Source organism: Gopherus evgoodei, chromosome 8 (assembly GCF_007399415.2).
Source record: "Gopherus evgoodei ecotype Sinaloan lineage chromosome 8, rGopEvg1_v1.p, whole genome shotgun sequence".
Lineage (NCBI taxonomy): Eukaryota > Metazoa > Chordata > Testudines > Testudinidae > Gopherus > Gopherus evgoodei.
The window spans coordinates 4,484,519-4,501,381 of record NC_044329.1 but is presented as its reverse complement, the minus strand read 5'-3'; the positions used below and the strand labels follow the sequence as shown (position 1 = coordinate 4,501,381).

At 53.8% G+C, this 16,863-nt stretch overlaps 1 protein-coding gene across 3 annotated transcripts in view; it reads left to right on the top strand.

Annotated features, from left to right (window-relative positions):
- LARP1 (La ribonucleoprotein domain family member 1) overlaps window positions 1-16,863 on the top strand; it is a 75,071-nt gene that overhangs the window by 43,820 nt on the left and 14,388 nt on the right. For 2 of the 3 annotated variants that reach the window (XM_030571581.1, XM_030571583.1), the window contains exons 2-7: window positions 4,316-4,377; window positions 7,917-7,982; window positions 11,263-11,434; window positions 13,138-13,269; window positions 13,826-13,978; window positions 15,895-16,057. In XM_030571581.1, coding sequence (XP_030427441.1) covers window positions 4,316-4,377; window positions 7,917-7,982; window positions 11,263-11,434; window positions 13,138-13,269; window positions 13,826-13,978; window positions 15,895-16,057 — 748 coding nt within the window. The remainder of the gene's footprint in view (window positions 1-4,315; window positions 4,378-7,916; window positions 7,983-11,262; window positions 11,435-13,137; window positions 13,270-13,825; window positions 13,979-15,894; window positions 16,058-16,863) is intronic. The other variant, XM_030571582.1, reaches the window with a different exon arrangement.

The following is a 16,863-nucleotide window of genomic DNA, read 5'->3' as shown; positions in this document are numbered from 1 at the left end:
AAATGGAATGAAGGTGTTACCTTCATTTTCATCCCTGGCTGGCTGCAGTGCGTCGTTCTGCCTGTGGTACCAGGAGTGTGCGACAGAGTGCTGGGGAGAAATATTGGCAGGGAGAGGGGTGCATATCATTGAAATGCATCTGTAGTCAAGCGCACACATGTGCCACATATGAGCCATCCCCCAGCACGTGTTTAGCAGCCTTTTAAAACATCAGTTGGGAGCAGGCTATGGGGAAAAATAATCCCCCTAAGGGAAACCAGCTTTAAAATTTCAGGAGTTAAGATATGGTGTTAAAAAAAAAAATAATAATAATAATAATTAGGTTTAGAGACACTATCAACATATGATATGACATGGTTGCGAGCATGTGTGATGTCCCGATGTGACCTGCCCTGCTTGTAAAGCCACCTTCTCTGAATCAGCTCGCATCAAACCTTGTAAAACAATTTCACAACTGAAATTCCAGCCAGATGTTACAACGGTGGCACTGTGCTCTCCCGGCCCAGGCTTTACTCAGAGACATTGAATCGTTTTCAAACTGTTTTAACAACTGGGTCATGAGCCTTCCTCTGGGCAGGACAGCGAGTGCCCAGGAGGAAGCACAGTTACAATTCTGTGGACTTAGTGGACGAAAATCATCTAGGTGTGAAATGTTGGGCCCAGTGCCCCTTAAAGGTGAGGTGTGGAGCTGGAGTTAAGCCTAGGTATATTTTCGTGGTGGCTGTTGTAAACCTGCTGTGGGGTCAGTGGCACAGAGAAACTGGAGCTGAAAAACCCCGCTCCAGTGCTGTCTAGCAGGAGTAAAAATGCAGGGCATCTTCTGGATGTTGGAAGGGGACAGGGTTTTCTCTCTGAAAGGGGTGGGGGGGAATGCCAAATGTAGGTGAGAGGGAAAAGCTTTTAATTCCCCCAAAGGCTCGTCCACCTCCCACGCTCACTTCTGTGCAGCAATTTGTCGTCATTATGCTAGTGCCCAGAGGTGCCAGGCTCGCATAGTGCTGGGCAACAGTCCCTACCCCAAAGAGTTTGCTGTCAAAATAGACAAAAAGTGGGAGAAGTTATTTTGGCATAGCAAGTGGGGCCTCCAAAACAATCAGGACCCCATTGTGCTAGGTGTTGTATGTGTATATGCGCGCACGCGCGCGCGCACACACACACACAGAGTATTATGACTGTTTTACAGCTGGTGATTGATGGCCAATGGGGAACTGAGGCACAGAGAAATTGCAACATGCCCAGGGTCACACAGGCAGGCTGTGGCAGCCCCAGGATCTGAACCCAGATCTGAGCCCCAGTCAAGTGCCTTATCCACAAGCCCATCCCTCCTCACCTGTGCAGCGGGTCATGGATGCTGCTCTGTCCTTCTGTGTCCTTCTACTGAATGGAGACCTTAGTTATCCTACTAGCACCCTGAAATTAATGGGGGCAGCCATGACACATGGCAGTGCTCACCCAGCCTGCCTTGAGAGAGGCTACGGCTGAACCTCTCCCTTCCCAGGCCAGCCGCAAAAGAGTCATGTGATTGTAAAACTGAGGCTTCTGTGTGCAGTGAATGCATCTGCGCTCTCGGATGCTGCTCTTTGCAAGGATGCTCCTGTGCAGGGCATGCGCTGGGGGTCCATGCATGCAGTGTGGAAGGGGGGATTACCAGTGTCCATGGAGCCACTCAAACAGGAATACCCCACAGAGCTGTGCTGCAGTCCTGCCCAGTGGGGCAGCTATTTGAAACCTTGCAGTCCCAATCCAAACAGTCATGGCCATCCAGGGCAGCTGATTCCCTCTGCCCACCTGCTAGGGGAGGGGACGGAAGCAAAGAGGAGGGCCAGTGGAGAAAGCAATTTGTTTGGCAGGTGGAGGAGCAGCCTCAGCTGCTCTCTTCCCCTCGAGCTTCTGTCTCTACAGTTGCTGCCTGACAGAGGGCGCTTGCACAGCTGCTGCCTTTTGCTGGGACTGTGCTGAGATCAGAGCAGTTGCGAGGAGCCGGGTGCACATACGACACGCTGGGCAGCAAGGGCCACGTGTCCCTCATTAAAAGCACTCCACCACCCTCTCGGGAAAAGCCAAGCTCATCAAGCCATTTTGGTGCCCAGCTGCTCGAGGGCTCTCTTGTTTTGTTGCTTATGCAGCAGATTTAAGTTTGTGTGGTGCTTTACAGAACAAGCAGAACTTCACTGCCCCTCCTCCGAAGCCTCAGAGTTGAGCAAGCTGGCAGTCATGCTGAGTGTGGGAGGGGCTGTATGTAGAGGACAAGTCTCTGGGCTGGTCTCCATCCCAGAAACAGTCCTGCTGCAGAAGCTAGTTGCAGCAGGATAATTCCCCTTGCCTGCAACACGGCCAGTGGTGTGCCCTCCTGCAGCGTAGATCAGATCAAACCACCATGTGGTCATGTCTTCTAGCCATGCGAACAAGCCTAGGCTGTGATGGGGTTTGCAGATGGATGGCAGGACCTGGCTGAATCCTGTTTGTACTGCAAGATAAACCATATGCAGGGATATACTACAGCCTTAACAGGGTCGCCTAGCTCAATTGTTCAGGTGGGCCTTTGCGTGGATGCTTGAAACTCTGCAGATTGGAAGCTAAGGCCGGGTCTACACCACAGACTTCTACTGGCATAGCTGTGTGGTCGGGTGCGATACGTGACCAGCAGAGAAGAAACAGGCAAACATCTCTAGCGTGAATACAGCTGTTCTGACAAACAGTGCACTTGTACCGGTGAAGTTTGTTTCATTTGGGAGGTGAGGCAGGATTATGGCACCAGTACAAAGGCAGTGTTGCTGCATCCACACTGGGAGTGCTTTGATGATACTATAAAGCTCTCCTAATTCAGTTGCCGTTGCGTTCCTTCGCTCCCTGGTCGTCATTCCTGTCAGCCCTATTGTGCTGGGTGTAATTCTGCCTTGTTGCCGGCCCTGGCATTTACTCCCTCAGTAATGGCCATTGCAGGCCTGTCCGTATTTACTAGCCTTGGGGTGGAGGTCGGGCATTTGTCCCTCCATGTTCACGGGAAGGGTCCTGACTGACCCCTGTGCAGTAATGTCGCTGTCTTTGGTTTGTGTGCTCACACTTCAGAGGTGTCTGTGTTGAATTCCACCCCCGAATTCCAGGCTGTCCCGTTCTGCTTGTGAATTCAGGGAAGACACCAGGCAGCCAAGGCCGTGTGTCCCTGGTTCCTTTCCCACCTCTTGCTTGGGCTGAGCAGGCTAGGGTGGGACTGGCCACCCTGTTAGTGGGCAAAACTGCACCTTTGAGACTGACCCCAACACATGCATTGCAGGGAGAGGTTCCTTGATGTAAATGGGGTGTGTACCGTAGAGGTGGAGAACAGTGTGTTAGCCTGTAGGAAACACTGGCTGTCAGTCGGAGTGTAACTCCCTGCCTGGGGGCTGGGTGATGGGTGGATTGGGGAAGGATGGGTGGTGCTGGGAATTGGACCAGGGTCTGCAGGCTCCGCGATCATGGTTGTGGCGGGTGACCTTTCAAGTCTTTGTGGCCCAGCATCTGTAGAGGTTTGGGACGGTTTCTGCCGTGCACCCAGAGATGAAATGGGGACTCTCTGTTGGAGTGATCTGGGTTGTTGATTTTGGGTTGGAGCGGAGAAGGTTGGACTCCTGAGCTAATAGTTGAGAGAGACTGCACTCTGCCAATCCAGCAGTGAGCAGGCGAGCTCCTTTCAGAATCACAAGGTCCAGCCTGTCCCATTCATTGCACTTCCTCCTGGGATCTCTGCTTCCTCCCCCCACAAGAGGGGTTGGGTGCTTGCGGATGTGGCCACATAGGGTATATCTGCTGCGTGCGAAGCCCAGGACGCTGGGACCTGGGCGTGTGGACTCAGTGTTTCCAATGCCGCGATGGAGTGTCTGTCTGCACTGCTGTGGTAACCTGGGTTTACAGTGACTGGATCCAGTCTCTCAGCTGTGCTAATGTGTCCGTGCTGCACTATGCAGACTCTGACTCGGGTCTGCAGCTGTCCCTGCTTGCACATTGCAAAATGCCAGGGCTTCGACTGAATCCCAGTAGCTCTGACCCAGCCTTAAGACCTAGTGCTTGCTGACTCGAGTTGGGTTGATTTGTGTGTGGATGGAATTGGGGCTTGGGCCCCTTCCCCTCCTCCTTTCTAAGGACTGGATGGGTAACTCACCTTGGTGCACTGTGGGGAAGAGAAGAGTCCTTGGGAAGATCTAACCGGGACTCTGCCCAGGTAGGGAGAGGGCTTAGCCAGTGCCAGCACGTGGCCCCCTCCCTCCACTGTCCATTGAGGTTAATGCTCTAGCAACGCTTGGGGTTGCGTATTAACACCTCTGTTTTACTTTCACAGAACATACGACTGCAGCCAAAGTGGTGAGGGCTGCAAACCCCAGGCAGCGGAAAGGAAGCAAGGTACGTCTGCCTCGACATCTTCCTGTTTCTGGTGGTGTATTACCAGGCTCTCGCTGCTTGTCTTCTGCAGTGCAGCAGCTGTGATTGGACCCAGTGTGCTGGGCGCTGTACGTACGTGTAGGGAGACAGAGTCCCTGCCCCCAGGGGTGCTTAGCCTCACAGACAAGATAGGCAAAGCATTGGAGGGGAAGTGACTTGCTCCAGGTCACCTGACAGATCAGTAACAGAGCTAGGACTAGAACCTAGGTCTCCTGGACTCCCAGGTCACTGCTCTGTCCACTAGACCACGCTGCCTCCTATGCCACTTAAGGCAGTACTTTTTTTACGTCACCGGGGAGCAAGCTCTCTGACTAGTGCATACATCTCCACTCCAGATCAGCCAGGGATGACTCTTCACACACCCTGCAGCTCTGCACAGCCACCAGTTATGGGTGGCTGCTTGAAACCTGAGCATGCCTCCAGCCTCATATGGTACTTCATGGCAGCGCCCAGCTATGGGCCATGGCAGCGCTGCAGAGGGCAACTTTGTCCCAGCTGCTGCATTTACAAGAGCTTGCAACTCTGGGTTGTCAGTCCTGCTAGGCACTTGCTTAGCATCTGTCATCAGAGCATCTCCTAGGGCTCTACCACAACAGAGCTTCTCAGCACCCTCAGAGGCAGGGGTTGTGCCTAGATGCCACGGTGATCAGCACAACTTAAATTGGTGCCCTCTGCCCACCCGTATGTTGGGTGCAATGCCTGCCCGCCTCCCGGGGGCGGGTGTGAGCCCACGTGCATGCACGAATGGATTGATGTCAATGAAGTGGATAGATGATGCACAGCGCCTCGTGGGTGCCTAGCATGACCATCATTCCCCACCCACTTGGACCTGCTCCATGCTGTTCCTTGGAGGCCATTGTTTCTTCTTTGAGTGCTTGCTCATGTCCATTCCATATTAGGTGTGTGTTCGCTGCATGCACCAGTGCTGGAAGTTTTTCCCTTAGCAGTATCCGTACGGGACCGGCTCTGGCACCCTCTGGAGTGGCGCCCACATAGCGCAATATAAGGGGAGCTGCTGGCTCCCCCCACCCTCAGTTCCTTCTTGCCGCCAGTGATGGTGTGGGAACATCTGCTGCTTCAGCTGGCTCTCGCCTAGTTCAGTGTATCTCTCAAATGTTTCTTGTCAAATACTGTAGTTGTATATAATTCAATATTTACCCTTAGTAGTTGTTCTATTTAGTTAGTCCCAGATGAGACTCAGCCTAGGGATGGGGAATGCCCCAGGGATCCCCAGGTTTTAAACCATGTGACGGTTGTAAGTGCCCCATGCCCATCAGCGACCCACACGTTAGCCATTTAAGGTGTCTAAGAGAAGGACACATAAGCAACAAGTGTTGCATCTGTAAGTCGTTCAAACCCAGAATGAATAAGGAGAGAGACATCCATCTCAGGATGCTCCTAATGGAGTCAGCACTGACCCCAGCACCAGAGCAGAGGCCCGACTCGGCCTGGAGCGCCCTGCTGGTGCCGCGTACGAGCTGGCACCGATTTCCCCCCCCCCCCGCCCCGGCCATGGCCAAGAAGCCCAAGAGGTCTGCAAGGGGAAGATCTACTTCCCGTAAGGGAAAGGAGAGGGCCGGAGGAGAGCCAAGACCTGTCCTGGGCGGCTTGACACCTCCGTCAGGGAGTTGGGCCCCAGCTCACGTTGAGCGGTCAAGCCCCTGCTGTACTATGCCTGCCACACTGAGTTGACGGAGGCCCTTGTCACTGTGCAAAGTCCTGTCGACACCAGAGACCCTGCAGGAGATCCTGACTCTACCGGTGCCGCCCACCTGTGAGCTAGGGTTTTTCTCCTTCCGCTCATCTGGCGCAGCCCTTCGGTAGCATGTTTGAAATCCGCACCTGCCTGTGAGCGGGCTGTGAGCTGCTGAATGCAGGAATGGGCTGTTGAAGTGAGCAGTGCAGTGGCAAAGGAGCTGGACCATGCCACTAGACTCCCATTTTAAACCGATCAACCGATACAGATCCTCTGCTGGGGGAGAATACAGAGAATTGTCCTGCAAGCAAAATAGTGTAACATCTTGTGTGACGCTCTCCCTGAACGCTCCGGGGTCCTGCACTCCTCACTGGCTGCCCCTCTTCAAAGGGCTGCTGTGCTTTCCCCAGAACATGATCTTCTGGTCCTCTTTCTGGAGGGTTAATGTTCCTCCTCTGCTTGTTTGGGAAGCGACATCCACTCCCTGCCTCTCTTTCCTCTGCAAACACCTCTCGTTCTCAAAGAATCAGGTTTGAAAAGTAGATCAAGCGGAGACACCAATAAACGGTATAACTGCCCTGCAAACCAAACAGCTTCACCGGCAAGCTCCAGCCCCACAGCGGAAGGCGCATGAATGGTGTGTTGTGAGTGGCCTTGGAGGCTGCTCTGGGTGAATTGAATTGAAACCAGATGCCTGTTCTTGCCGTCAATGGAGCACAGAGCTCTGCTGCTCTGTGCTGCTGTTGGCTCGTGTAATTGGCAGCCCTTCATTGCAATTGTGCTGTTAAATGTGCGTGAGCCCTGCAATCATCTGCCGCCAGGTGGCACGAGCTTTTAGAATGAATTTTAAAGTGAATTCGGTATCCCCGCTGGATTAACAGCCCTGAAGGCCCCGGTGCTCTTTCTGCACCTCTTTAAGGGGAAACAGGGTTGTACTGAAACCTCACGGAACCTTGCAGTTGTGGTCTGACCCCGCCAGGCGGCACCAGGGTGATGTTGGAGTTCGGCTCCAGACATCTGATTGCAGAAATAGAGGCGATTGAGACGGACAATGAAAATGCCTAGGGGTCTGGAGAGAGCGGGTTAGCCTAGGGAGGAGATGATCGTTCCACACGGCAGTGAGGAGTATAAAGAGGATGTCAGCAGCTGTTTCTTGGGCTTGAACCTGACCCTTGTGGTTCTGAACATGTGACCGTCTTCTGTCGGGGCTAAAAGACCCAGAGCTAAAAGCAGGATCCTCCAGCTCTGGCCAGCTAGCGTAGGCAGGTACGGTGAAGCACCCAGAGTTGGTCTGTGGTGCACTCATCCATCATCCAAGAATAGGGGGATATTCAGCGAACCCCAAGGCAGCACATTTAAAACCACTGGACAATAACATTTTACGCCATGTATAACTAGCCGGTGAAACTTGTTCCTGTGAGGTCATTGAGATCAAGCGCTTAACAGGATTTTAAAGAGGGTGACGCTTTATGTGGATAATAATTATCCACGCTTCTTAGACAGGATTTTAAGGGTTCAGGGCATTAAACAAACTTCGGATCCCCGTGGGGTAGGCAGCAGCTTCCGCTTTGGTTATGTTATTCCATGGCTGTCCATGAGGATGTTTCTTCTCTCTCTCTGAAGCATCTGGTACTGGGTGCTGCCAGATGGGGTCAGGGGCGGTTGGTCCGATCCTCTAGCCCAGGCCCTGTGCTCTGGAAGGGGGAGGAGGGATGTTGGCCTGTTGAATGCGAGGGAAGCAGCCCTTCAGAACCAGCGCTTGCGCTTACTGTACTAACGAGATCTCTGTGTTTTTTGAATAAAGGTTGGTGACTTTGGTGATGCCACAAACTGGCCAACCCCTGGAGAAATAGCCCACAAGACCATCCAGGTAAGAAGCATGACCTTGCGAACAAAACACTTCTACAGACGAGGTTTCCCTGGTGAATGAGTGATGCCCCCTCTTCTCTCTGAAGGCAGAGAGCTCTAGAAAGTTCAAGACCAAGATGTCCTGTGGGCTTTTCCTCTGGAAGCAAGGTCTCCTGAGGGCTTCTCTGTCCCTAAAACAGCTGAAATAGACACAGTCAGCTGAAATCTTCCTTTATCACATTTCAGGGCCTATTTTACCAATAACACCACAGATTATTATAGCAGGGTTTGGAAAAGTTTCCTGCTAGTTGATGGACTTGTCCTGCTAGTCACAGTGAAAAGAGCTAGGCTGCAACTCCCTGGAATGCAAGGAATAAACAGCTGTGTACTGTTCGTGTATCTTTCTTAACTGTGTTTCTCTGGGCAGATTCTAATGCCTTTACAATGTAAGTTTGTGAGAGTTGCTTTCTTTATTCCCTTCGCTTTTCTTTTTGTCATAACAGGTCAGCGTATATTTCCCTGTTATGTTCTCAGTGTCTGTTTTCCTCTTTGCTTTCTTGCCCTCGGCCTCTTCCTCATACTCTTCTCTACCACCTGCCCCGTCATCCTTCAGCTCCTGCTCTGCTTCCCTTCAATCTCCACCCCCGTTAAGTCCACTCACCTTTTAATGGGTCCCCTCTGTCTCTCCTATACACCCTCTGGTTCTTGACAAATTCGGTAGCCTCCCAGTAACCAGAGAACTAAACGTACGAAAAGGCCCAGCTGCCCTCAGGCAGCTCTTGAGCCAGCCAGCTGTTCCTTAGCTTCCTACCAAGGCAATGCCTCTGGACCCTGCTCGGTGCATGGTCTGTCATTTATAGTCTCCTGCTAGTGGGTTCCTGAGTTTGAAGCCCCCTCTTGTTACTGGAAAGGAGGAGTGGTTGTGTCGGCTAGATTTAGCCTCCTTTCTTTTACCTAGTGAAGAGCACCATTGCATGTCCCAGCTACTCATTGCTTTTCCCAGCAGCAATGTGAAATTGGCCCTGTTGTCATTTTCCATGTAACCCACAGGGTTCTGAATTGTTGCCATGAAATTGACCCAAGCACTTCTTAATTTCAGGCTGCTGCTGTTGAGCAAAGCTCTGAGCGTCAGCAAAGGTGCTGAGGCTGCGAGCAGACTCACCAGGATGGCATTGCATCAGCTTTATGCTAGAGTGATGTTTGAAGGTGATCCCTGCAACCAAAAGAGCTAGAATCTCCTCTGTTTATTTTTAAAATCATAGATCCTGCAGGTCTTGTTTCACTTACGTTCCCAAGTGGTTTTGCATTCCAGTTCTGGAGGCTACAGTGTTTGGGTTGGAAGAGCAGGGGAATGGCTATTTTAAACATCTGTTTGTCAGAATTGCAAACAAACACAAGCCTGGATGTGTTGCTTAGGTTGGGTAACAGATTGATTTTACATGGTTCAGATTTGAGACTGGACTTGGATTGTCCTTTAATAATAATAATTTAAAAAGCTAAAGGAGCAGTTTGAGCAGTCAGTGAGGAACATTCTGTGCAAAGCGCTCACTTGCCTGTGTGAGTTGGAAGCACTTTCATCTGCCCACTGAGAAGACACTTGGCTGTTCAGAATACCCGAAATCAGCACAATTAGAATGACCTTTGTGCCTGGCGGGATGAATGCCGCTTTCTAAACACAACCTCCCTGTGGCTCAGAACGTACCAGGCTCCTGCAGCCTTCTCAAGCCGAGGGAGGAATGAAGCCAGATGCCCTCAGCTTGTGCGGCTGTTCTGAAGTTGATATCACAACATGCTTCGTCCTGAAGTGGAGGTGAGATGGCATCTCTCCTCTAGCCCAGCTCCTCTTTCAGTCTAGAGTTCCTCCCCTTCCCTGACCTTCCAGTTCTGCACTGTTGTCCTCTAGAATTAATCCTTGAGGTGAAACTGTTTTTTCTTCCAATGTTCCCCTGCCCACTACTCTCAGAAACAGATAGTGACTGGGACCTTTGCAGGCCGGAAGGAAGTGGTCCGGTTGTGAAGCCGGTGACCCCATGCTGGTTAAAACTGCACTTTCATGACTGCCTTGGCCAGCCCCCTCTGCGGTGTGTCAGCACAGATGACTCTCCTGCTGGGAGAAGGGCCTGACCAGAGCTCCCTGCAAAGCTTGCGTCTAGCCCCTGGGGTTGCCAGTGTGCCAGGAAGGCTCACGCCCTCCAGGTTGCTCCCTTATCACTTCCATAGATGAGCAGCCCTTGGCTGGCTGTAATCCATGTATGTTCTCCTTGTGTTAGCACATGTTGGTCGGTATGTTACATGGGGGAGCCCCTCTGTGCACTGCTCATCTTGGAGGCAGGAGGCCCCAGGGGAATCTCAGCCAAGAGCGTTCATTGGTGGTGTTTTCTATGGGGGGGTGTCAGAGCTGGAGTTCAGGGCATGGTCCTGTGGGCACTGTCTCTCTCCTTCTGTAGCGCTGGTCGCTCCAGCTGAGCAGCTCTTCAGGGTGCTGGGCATCGGCTCAGGAGGCAGCCAGGAATAGCTTGCTCTGGTCCCGGGTGCAGAGGATTTCCTTTTAGGGATTCAGTGCACGTTGGATTCCCTCGTTCAACGGTGCTATTCTGGGACAAGGAGCCTGGATCCTGTTCTGAACCCCGGGCACAGCGAGTCGGGCAGGGAAGTTCAGTAAGCCGGCCCTCTGGTGACAGGGGTCGAGTTACCCAGGTGAAAGCAGAGCAGCAGACCAGCCCGTGGCTTGGTGCCTACTAACACTGGCACTCATGAGGGGCATGGCCCCGCGCTGCTGCAGCCAAGATGCTGAGGCTGTCAAAGCCCTTCTATTTTTGGGCACCTTCCTTTCAGCATTAGTTTCCTGCCTGTGCAAGAGCTGTCTGTCGGTGCCCCGCTGCTACCCAGCCTGGCCCCCCCCGTGATGAGAATCTTTATAAGACCCAGCATCTCAATGCAACAGGCACCTCTGAGCATCCCTTATGTCCCCTCCCCGTATTTGTGAATCCTCTCCCCACTGTTCACCCTGTGGGGGTGGGAACTCTTGTTGGTACCAGGCCCAGGTGTGCACTGGGGGTGGTGATAGCGCATGCAAAGCTTACTCCAACTTCTCTCCAAGCCCCTGCTAGCTGAGCTGCTCTTTACCAGGAGCTGATGTCTCCCCAAGGTGAGATGCTGGGATCCCGTCCTCAGACTAGTGACTGTCCTTCCGGCTTCCCCTCTGCGGGGCTAGATGGGCGCGGATCTGACCAGCTCTGCAGAGTCTGTCCTGAGCCAGCTCCCACCATCCTTTGCCTCACCTGCCTGGCTCTTGTCTCCAGCAGCCACCCAAACCCCAGCCCCTCCGGAAGCTGCCCATCAAGAAGGACATGAAAGAACAGGAGAAAGGGGATGGGAGCGAAGGCAAAGAGAATCTGAAAACCAAATCGGACGAGTCCGGGGAGGAGAAGAACGGGGATGACGACAACCAGAAGTTGGCACAGAAGAAGAAAGGTGAGGATGGGGGTGGGATGGGCGAGATTCCAGGGGGCTGCCGGATGATTGGGGATTTGATTCTGGCCAAGCCAGTTTCCATGGGGTCGTGACCTTTGATGTCCTGCTGTCCTGGCTATCGCAGCTCTCTGGCCACATCCAGATGGGCGATTTGTAACCTGCGTCCCTCGGGGCTGCGTCTGAAATCCGTTCACAGGCTGGTGCTTAGCAGGCGCTATGCCTTGCTTCTGCAGAGAGTCCTGCTGTTTCATCATCCGCCCTGGCTGCCTTTTGGGTTGCTGGATAGAATTACTGGTGATTTGTTTTTGGCCTAGAAGCCCTGAATGGCCTGGCACCTACCAACCTGAGACTCCTCCCCAGTTCAGCCACAGCTATTGAGTGAGGTCCCTCTGCTCTGGGATTCGCTCCCCTACTCTGCTTGATCCAAACTAGTCCAGCTCTGTTCATCTCCAGGGGAAGTCTTCTCTTTTCTGCCGCCTCTGGGGAGAGGGCATTAGCTAATCTCTGCTGGTAGGGATCAGGTCTATTGCTGGACGATGTTAGGGGCACATGGAACCTGGTCTAGGCTCCATTGTAGCTGCTTGTAAACAAGAGATAATGGATGGGAGTGAGGCTTTGTCCCTGGATCTGAGGGGGTAGCCAGTGCCAGGCCTTGAATCTCTGACTCTGCCACCTCTGCCCTCCAGGAGTCTTGGGGTTGCTCTTGTTCCCTCTGAGTAGCCGGGGTTGCAAAGGGGATGTCTACACTTACATGCTACCGTGGCCCAGCTGCAGCACTGAGTGAAGACACTCCCAGTGCTGACAGATGGGGTTTTCCCATTGACGTAGTTAATGCACCTCCCTGGGAGAATTCGTCCGTCGACTTAGCACTGTCTGCATGGGGATTTTTCACAGCCCTGCGAGATGGAACTATGCCCATGTCAGTTCCCAGTGTAGACCAGCCCTCAGCTGGCTGCTGCTGCAGGGACAGTCCCCATGAGACTGCAGAGAGGGGCAAACGTGTCTGAAAGAAGCAAGTTGCAAAAATCAGCAGAACTAGAAAATCAGGAGAGTGACAGTGGGACCGCTGGGTTCAGTGCTTTCTTTAGACCTTGATAAATTCTGGGAATACCGTAGCCTGCCTCTCGGATGGATGGATGGGCCCCATTCATCATCTTTCCTGGGGCAGTGGCTGGCTGTGCACTTGACCCTAGGAGGTGGCTTTCCAGGGGGAAGCCTGCTTCAATCCCAGGGCACAACAGGCAGTCTGGCAGCGAGCGAGCTGCACACAGTGGCAGGAACAGTCTTGGTCTCCTCTTTGTGCTTTGAAGTTCACCAGGTCAGGTCCAAGGGCCACATGTGACTTTGGGGCCATGTACAAATGCCAAACACATGGGGCAGAAAGCTTTGAAGTCAGTGGTTCTACCAGCAGCACCATGGCCCTGAGCTCCCCAGAACAGCAGAGACTGTGGGGAAAGGAGCAGCACCCAGCCCTCCTGTGCTGTGGTTTGCAGTCTCTCTGAGGCTGTTTTCAGGGCATTGGTCCAGCAGGCACTGCACAGAGGGATCTGTGTGAGAGGCCCAGGCGCCTTCTGGCCTGGAATTGGGTGCATCCTAGATTCCCTGCTTGAACATACAGGGAGACAGAGGAGGGTGGGGATGGAAGCAAATATTTGTTCTTCCTTTTAAAGCTGTGTCACGCCCGAATCCTGTCCCTCATTCAGGCAACAAGCACAAGTGGGTCCCTCTGCAAATAGACATGAAGGCAGAGGCATCTAGGGACAAAACGGCCTCTCGGAACAACCGGCAGAACGAGCAGCACAGGCATCCCTCCAACAACCGCAGTGAATTGAAAGGTGGGTGGGCTGGGTTGGGGCGGGGGGCAGGGTCAGATGGTAGCTCTCCCCTCTGGCACCTGGTGGCGCTGCTGTGGCATTGCCACAGCCATCACCGGAATCTGAGCGCTTGCAGGAGGGGCAGAAAGCAGCTTCTGGACGCTGCGGTCAGGGGCACACTACGAACGACATCCAAAGAGAAGCTCTTGAGGACAGTGTTGGTCGTGGTACGCTAACGTCAGCTGGGCCCTTTCCCAGCCACTCTTCTCCAACGCAGGAGAGGGTCGGGTAAAGCCCAGCCTCTGCAGCATTTGTCCCTGAGGTAGAGAGCTCATCTGGGCGCAGAGCAGAGATGGCCTTTAGCCATGTCATGTGTTCAGGGAGCATTGCACAGGGGATGGAATTGCTTTAGATACTAGACTCCTTCCAGGGCACTGTTGTCCCTGCCAAAGGACAAGGGGGAAGTGTCCCTCGGCCGGGGTGCAATCCCCAGGCCTAATTGCACATCAGAGCCCGCAGAAGGTGCTTTGACCTCATCTCTAGTGTCCCTCCTGTGCCCTCCCTTGCTCCTCTGCAGGCTGGCACCCGGATAACAAGCACGAGCGGAACTGGCCTGATCACGACGAAACCTCAAGCGTCAAGAGCGAGGGAGGAGCAGTGCGAGGAGCCTTCCGTGGCCGGGGCCGGGGCCGAGGCCGGGGCCGGGGCCGAGGAAGAGGAGGCACTCGCTGTACGTATAGCCCTGTTCTGGGTGTCTGTAACTGGGCAAGATGCAGTCAGCAATGGGCTGCACCCCATCCTCAGAGCTCTTTTGTAAGGGGACAGTGACTGACTACTGCTGCTGGAGTGATGGGGGCTTGGAGCTGGGTTGTTCTTTGGGAAGGTAGGAAAGGGTTTGAGGGGTGACGGTGTTTGAGTGCACATGGGAAGAGTCAGGCCTATCTCATTCCTCACAGCCTTGTCTCTTCAGATCACCTGGGGTGTGAGCATTCACCGCAGGCCAAAACCCACCAAGCTAGAAAACACTGTAATTCCATCACATGGAATGGTAGCTGTGGAGCTGATAAACAGGCCTAGTTTGATACAGGTCAGCCACAGAAGTGGATCATGCACAGACGGAGAAAAGTATTGTCCGTGCTCTGGGAACCTTGATGTTTTGCCAGACAGACTTCGGTCCTGGCAATTCAGGGACTGTCGGTTAGCGCAGCACCGGGGTGGGATCACAAGTAACTCTCCCCTCGGACGCGGCCTTGGATGTGAAGGGCACGTTGGCCAGGATACCAGAGCTGCGTGGTGTTTTGAGAAGTGTTGTGGGATCCATAAGTCATGTGGATGAGCATCCCAAGTGACGGTTAAGGACTGGCCTTTCTGAAGTGTTTATATGGTCCCCATTGCAGTCCTCCTCTGGAAATGGGGAGCTGAGGCCCAGGGAGACTATGACCTACCCAGGGTCACACAGGAAGCCTGGCAGAGTAGGGACTTGAACCCAGTACTGGTGAAACCCAGGTCAGCACTGGATCACCCGTCTCCTCTCAGTAGGAGGCTAGCTCCTCCATCAGTGCATGGCTGGATCTGCTTTGAGTATGAGCCTAAGAACTAGTCTGGTTAAATTTTCCTCCAATTGTCCTCAGGCCCTGAGATAGAATGTGCTCGCGGTGGCACCGGGCCCTCCCAGTGCAGCGCTGTGAACTTGCGATGACCCCCTGTGTTTCTGGCTGCCGGAGCTGTGCCCCACTCAGAGAAATGCAAGTTTCCCACGAGCCCCTGGCTGGGTGCCGGTCTCTGCCATGAGCATGACAGAATAGCTGCTCCCAGTGAGGGGTCTCTGGCGGGGGGGAGGCAGCTGCTCCGGGGGAGCTGGCCATGCCCATTCTAGCAAGGGGCTCCAAAGCCCTGACAGGCCGGCTGGGCTAGGGAGTGCAGAATACAGGGCATGAAAGGAAACTGTGGTGAGGTGCGCCTCACGTGAGTTGCAATGTGCTTTGAGAGCTTCAGCCCAGAGCTGCAGCTTCTCTTCTCAGTCCTCTTCCTCGTGTTCGTCATGGGGAGAGAACTCCTGGTTGATGGACAGCCCCCAGGGGAGGGGGCTATGTGAGCCCTCTAGTTTATGTAGTGGTGATTTGTCATTTGCTGGGGCCATGAAAATCCAGCTGACTTTGCTGTGACAACGGCCAGTGCTTTGTTCTCAGCATTCCAGCCGAATCAGAACGCTCTCCTGATGGCTAAAGCAGGGCGGGTGTGGGTTTTTCAAGCTCCTTGTGCTGTCTGGGTCCCTGTCCTTGGTCTTTAAGGAGACGGCTGGTAGCAGCAGGGGCAGGAATTGCTGCAGTGTCTGGACACCTACCACAAGCCCTTGTTCTGTTTGCCGTGGTATTTACAGATTTAGGGAATTGCCTGGGGGCAGGAATCCATATTGGAATGGCTCCCTTAGGAGTTCCTGTGCCGTTCTCCCTTGTGACTGTCCAGCGTGCTGCTGGGAGCAGCATGGGCTTGCTGTGTTCTGAGCCCTTATCTGGGATTGTTGGTGATTGGCGGTAATGCCTGGGTTGTGTCACAGTGCCACACCCTCAGGAAGATCATGAAGCCCCGGGGACAATAGATGTCACGTGCCCCCCTGAAAGGCCTCCCTTTGTTCCTCTCGCTCAGCGCACTTTGACTACCAGTACGGCTACCGGAAATTCGACAGCTCGGATAGCTCGCGCACCCAGAAGTACGCCAGTAACATCACCTACTACTTCGATAACGTCAGCAGCACAGAGCTGTACAGCGTGGATCAGGAGCTGCTCAAGGACTACATCAAGCGGCAGATGTAAGTGCTTCCCCTGGGGGCTGGCGGCATCCCTAGCCAGCAGAGTCAGGGACTGGGGTTTGTCCTCTCTTGCCGTGGTGTAACATGGGGCAGCGAAACTCTGTGAACCCACACAGGGGCTGAAATCGGCTCAAAACGTGGCACCTGACTTACCTGAGATGCTCAGTAGTCACTGCCTTGGGAGGGAACGCAGCCACGTTCTTGCCACAGCCTGGCAGTCAATGCTTCTATCTGCCATGGAGTTACCGAACCCAGAAGGGAGGGGCTTGTGGCTAGGGAATGGGACTGACTCCAGACCTGGCTCAGTTCCCTGCTCTGCCAGAGACTCGCTTGAACAAGGCTCTTGACTCTGTCCCTCAATTCCCCACCTGTAAACTGGGTCTCTTGCCCACCCATGATCTTTGTTTAGATAAACTCTGTGGGGCAGGGACTATGTGCACAGAATCTAGTCTGACGGGACCCCTGGCTGAGCTGGGGCCTTCAGGTGCCCTGGGATACGAGCAAGAGCTAACAGTCTGGCTGTGAGCAGGGTGGGTTGCAGGTGGATGACTCTAGCTATAGAGGCGAGGGGGCAGGGAGGTACAGGGGTGAAGCCTTTCCTCGGGTCCAGCCCTCTTTTGGGGAGATGCATGAACTGATAGGCCCCTCAGAGCCGAGCCACCACTGGAGAGTCCCATAACTTCCCTGGTAGGGATTGCGTTTGAGCTCCGCTTCACCCAGCGCTGCTAATGAGCCGCTCCTCATGCGGCTGGCGGCCGCACAGGGCTGGCTTCCAGCATCTCACTGCAGTTCCAGGGCCTGGCCCG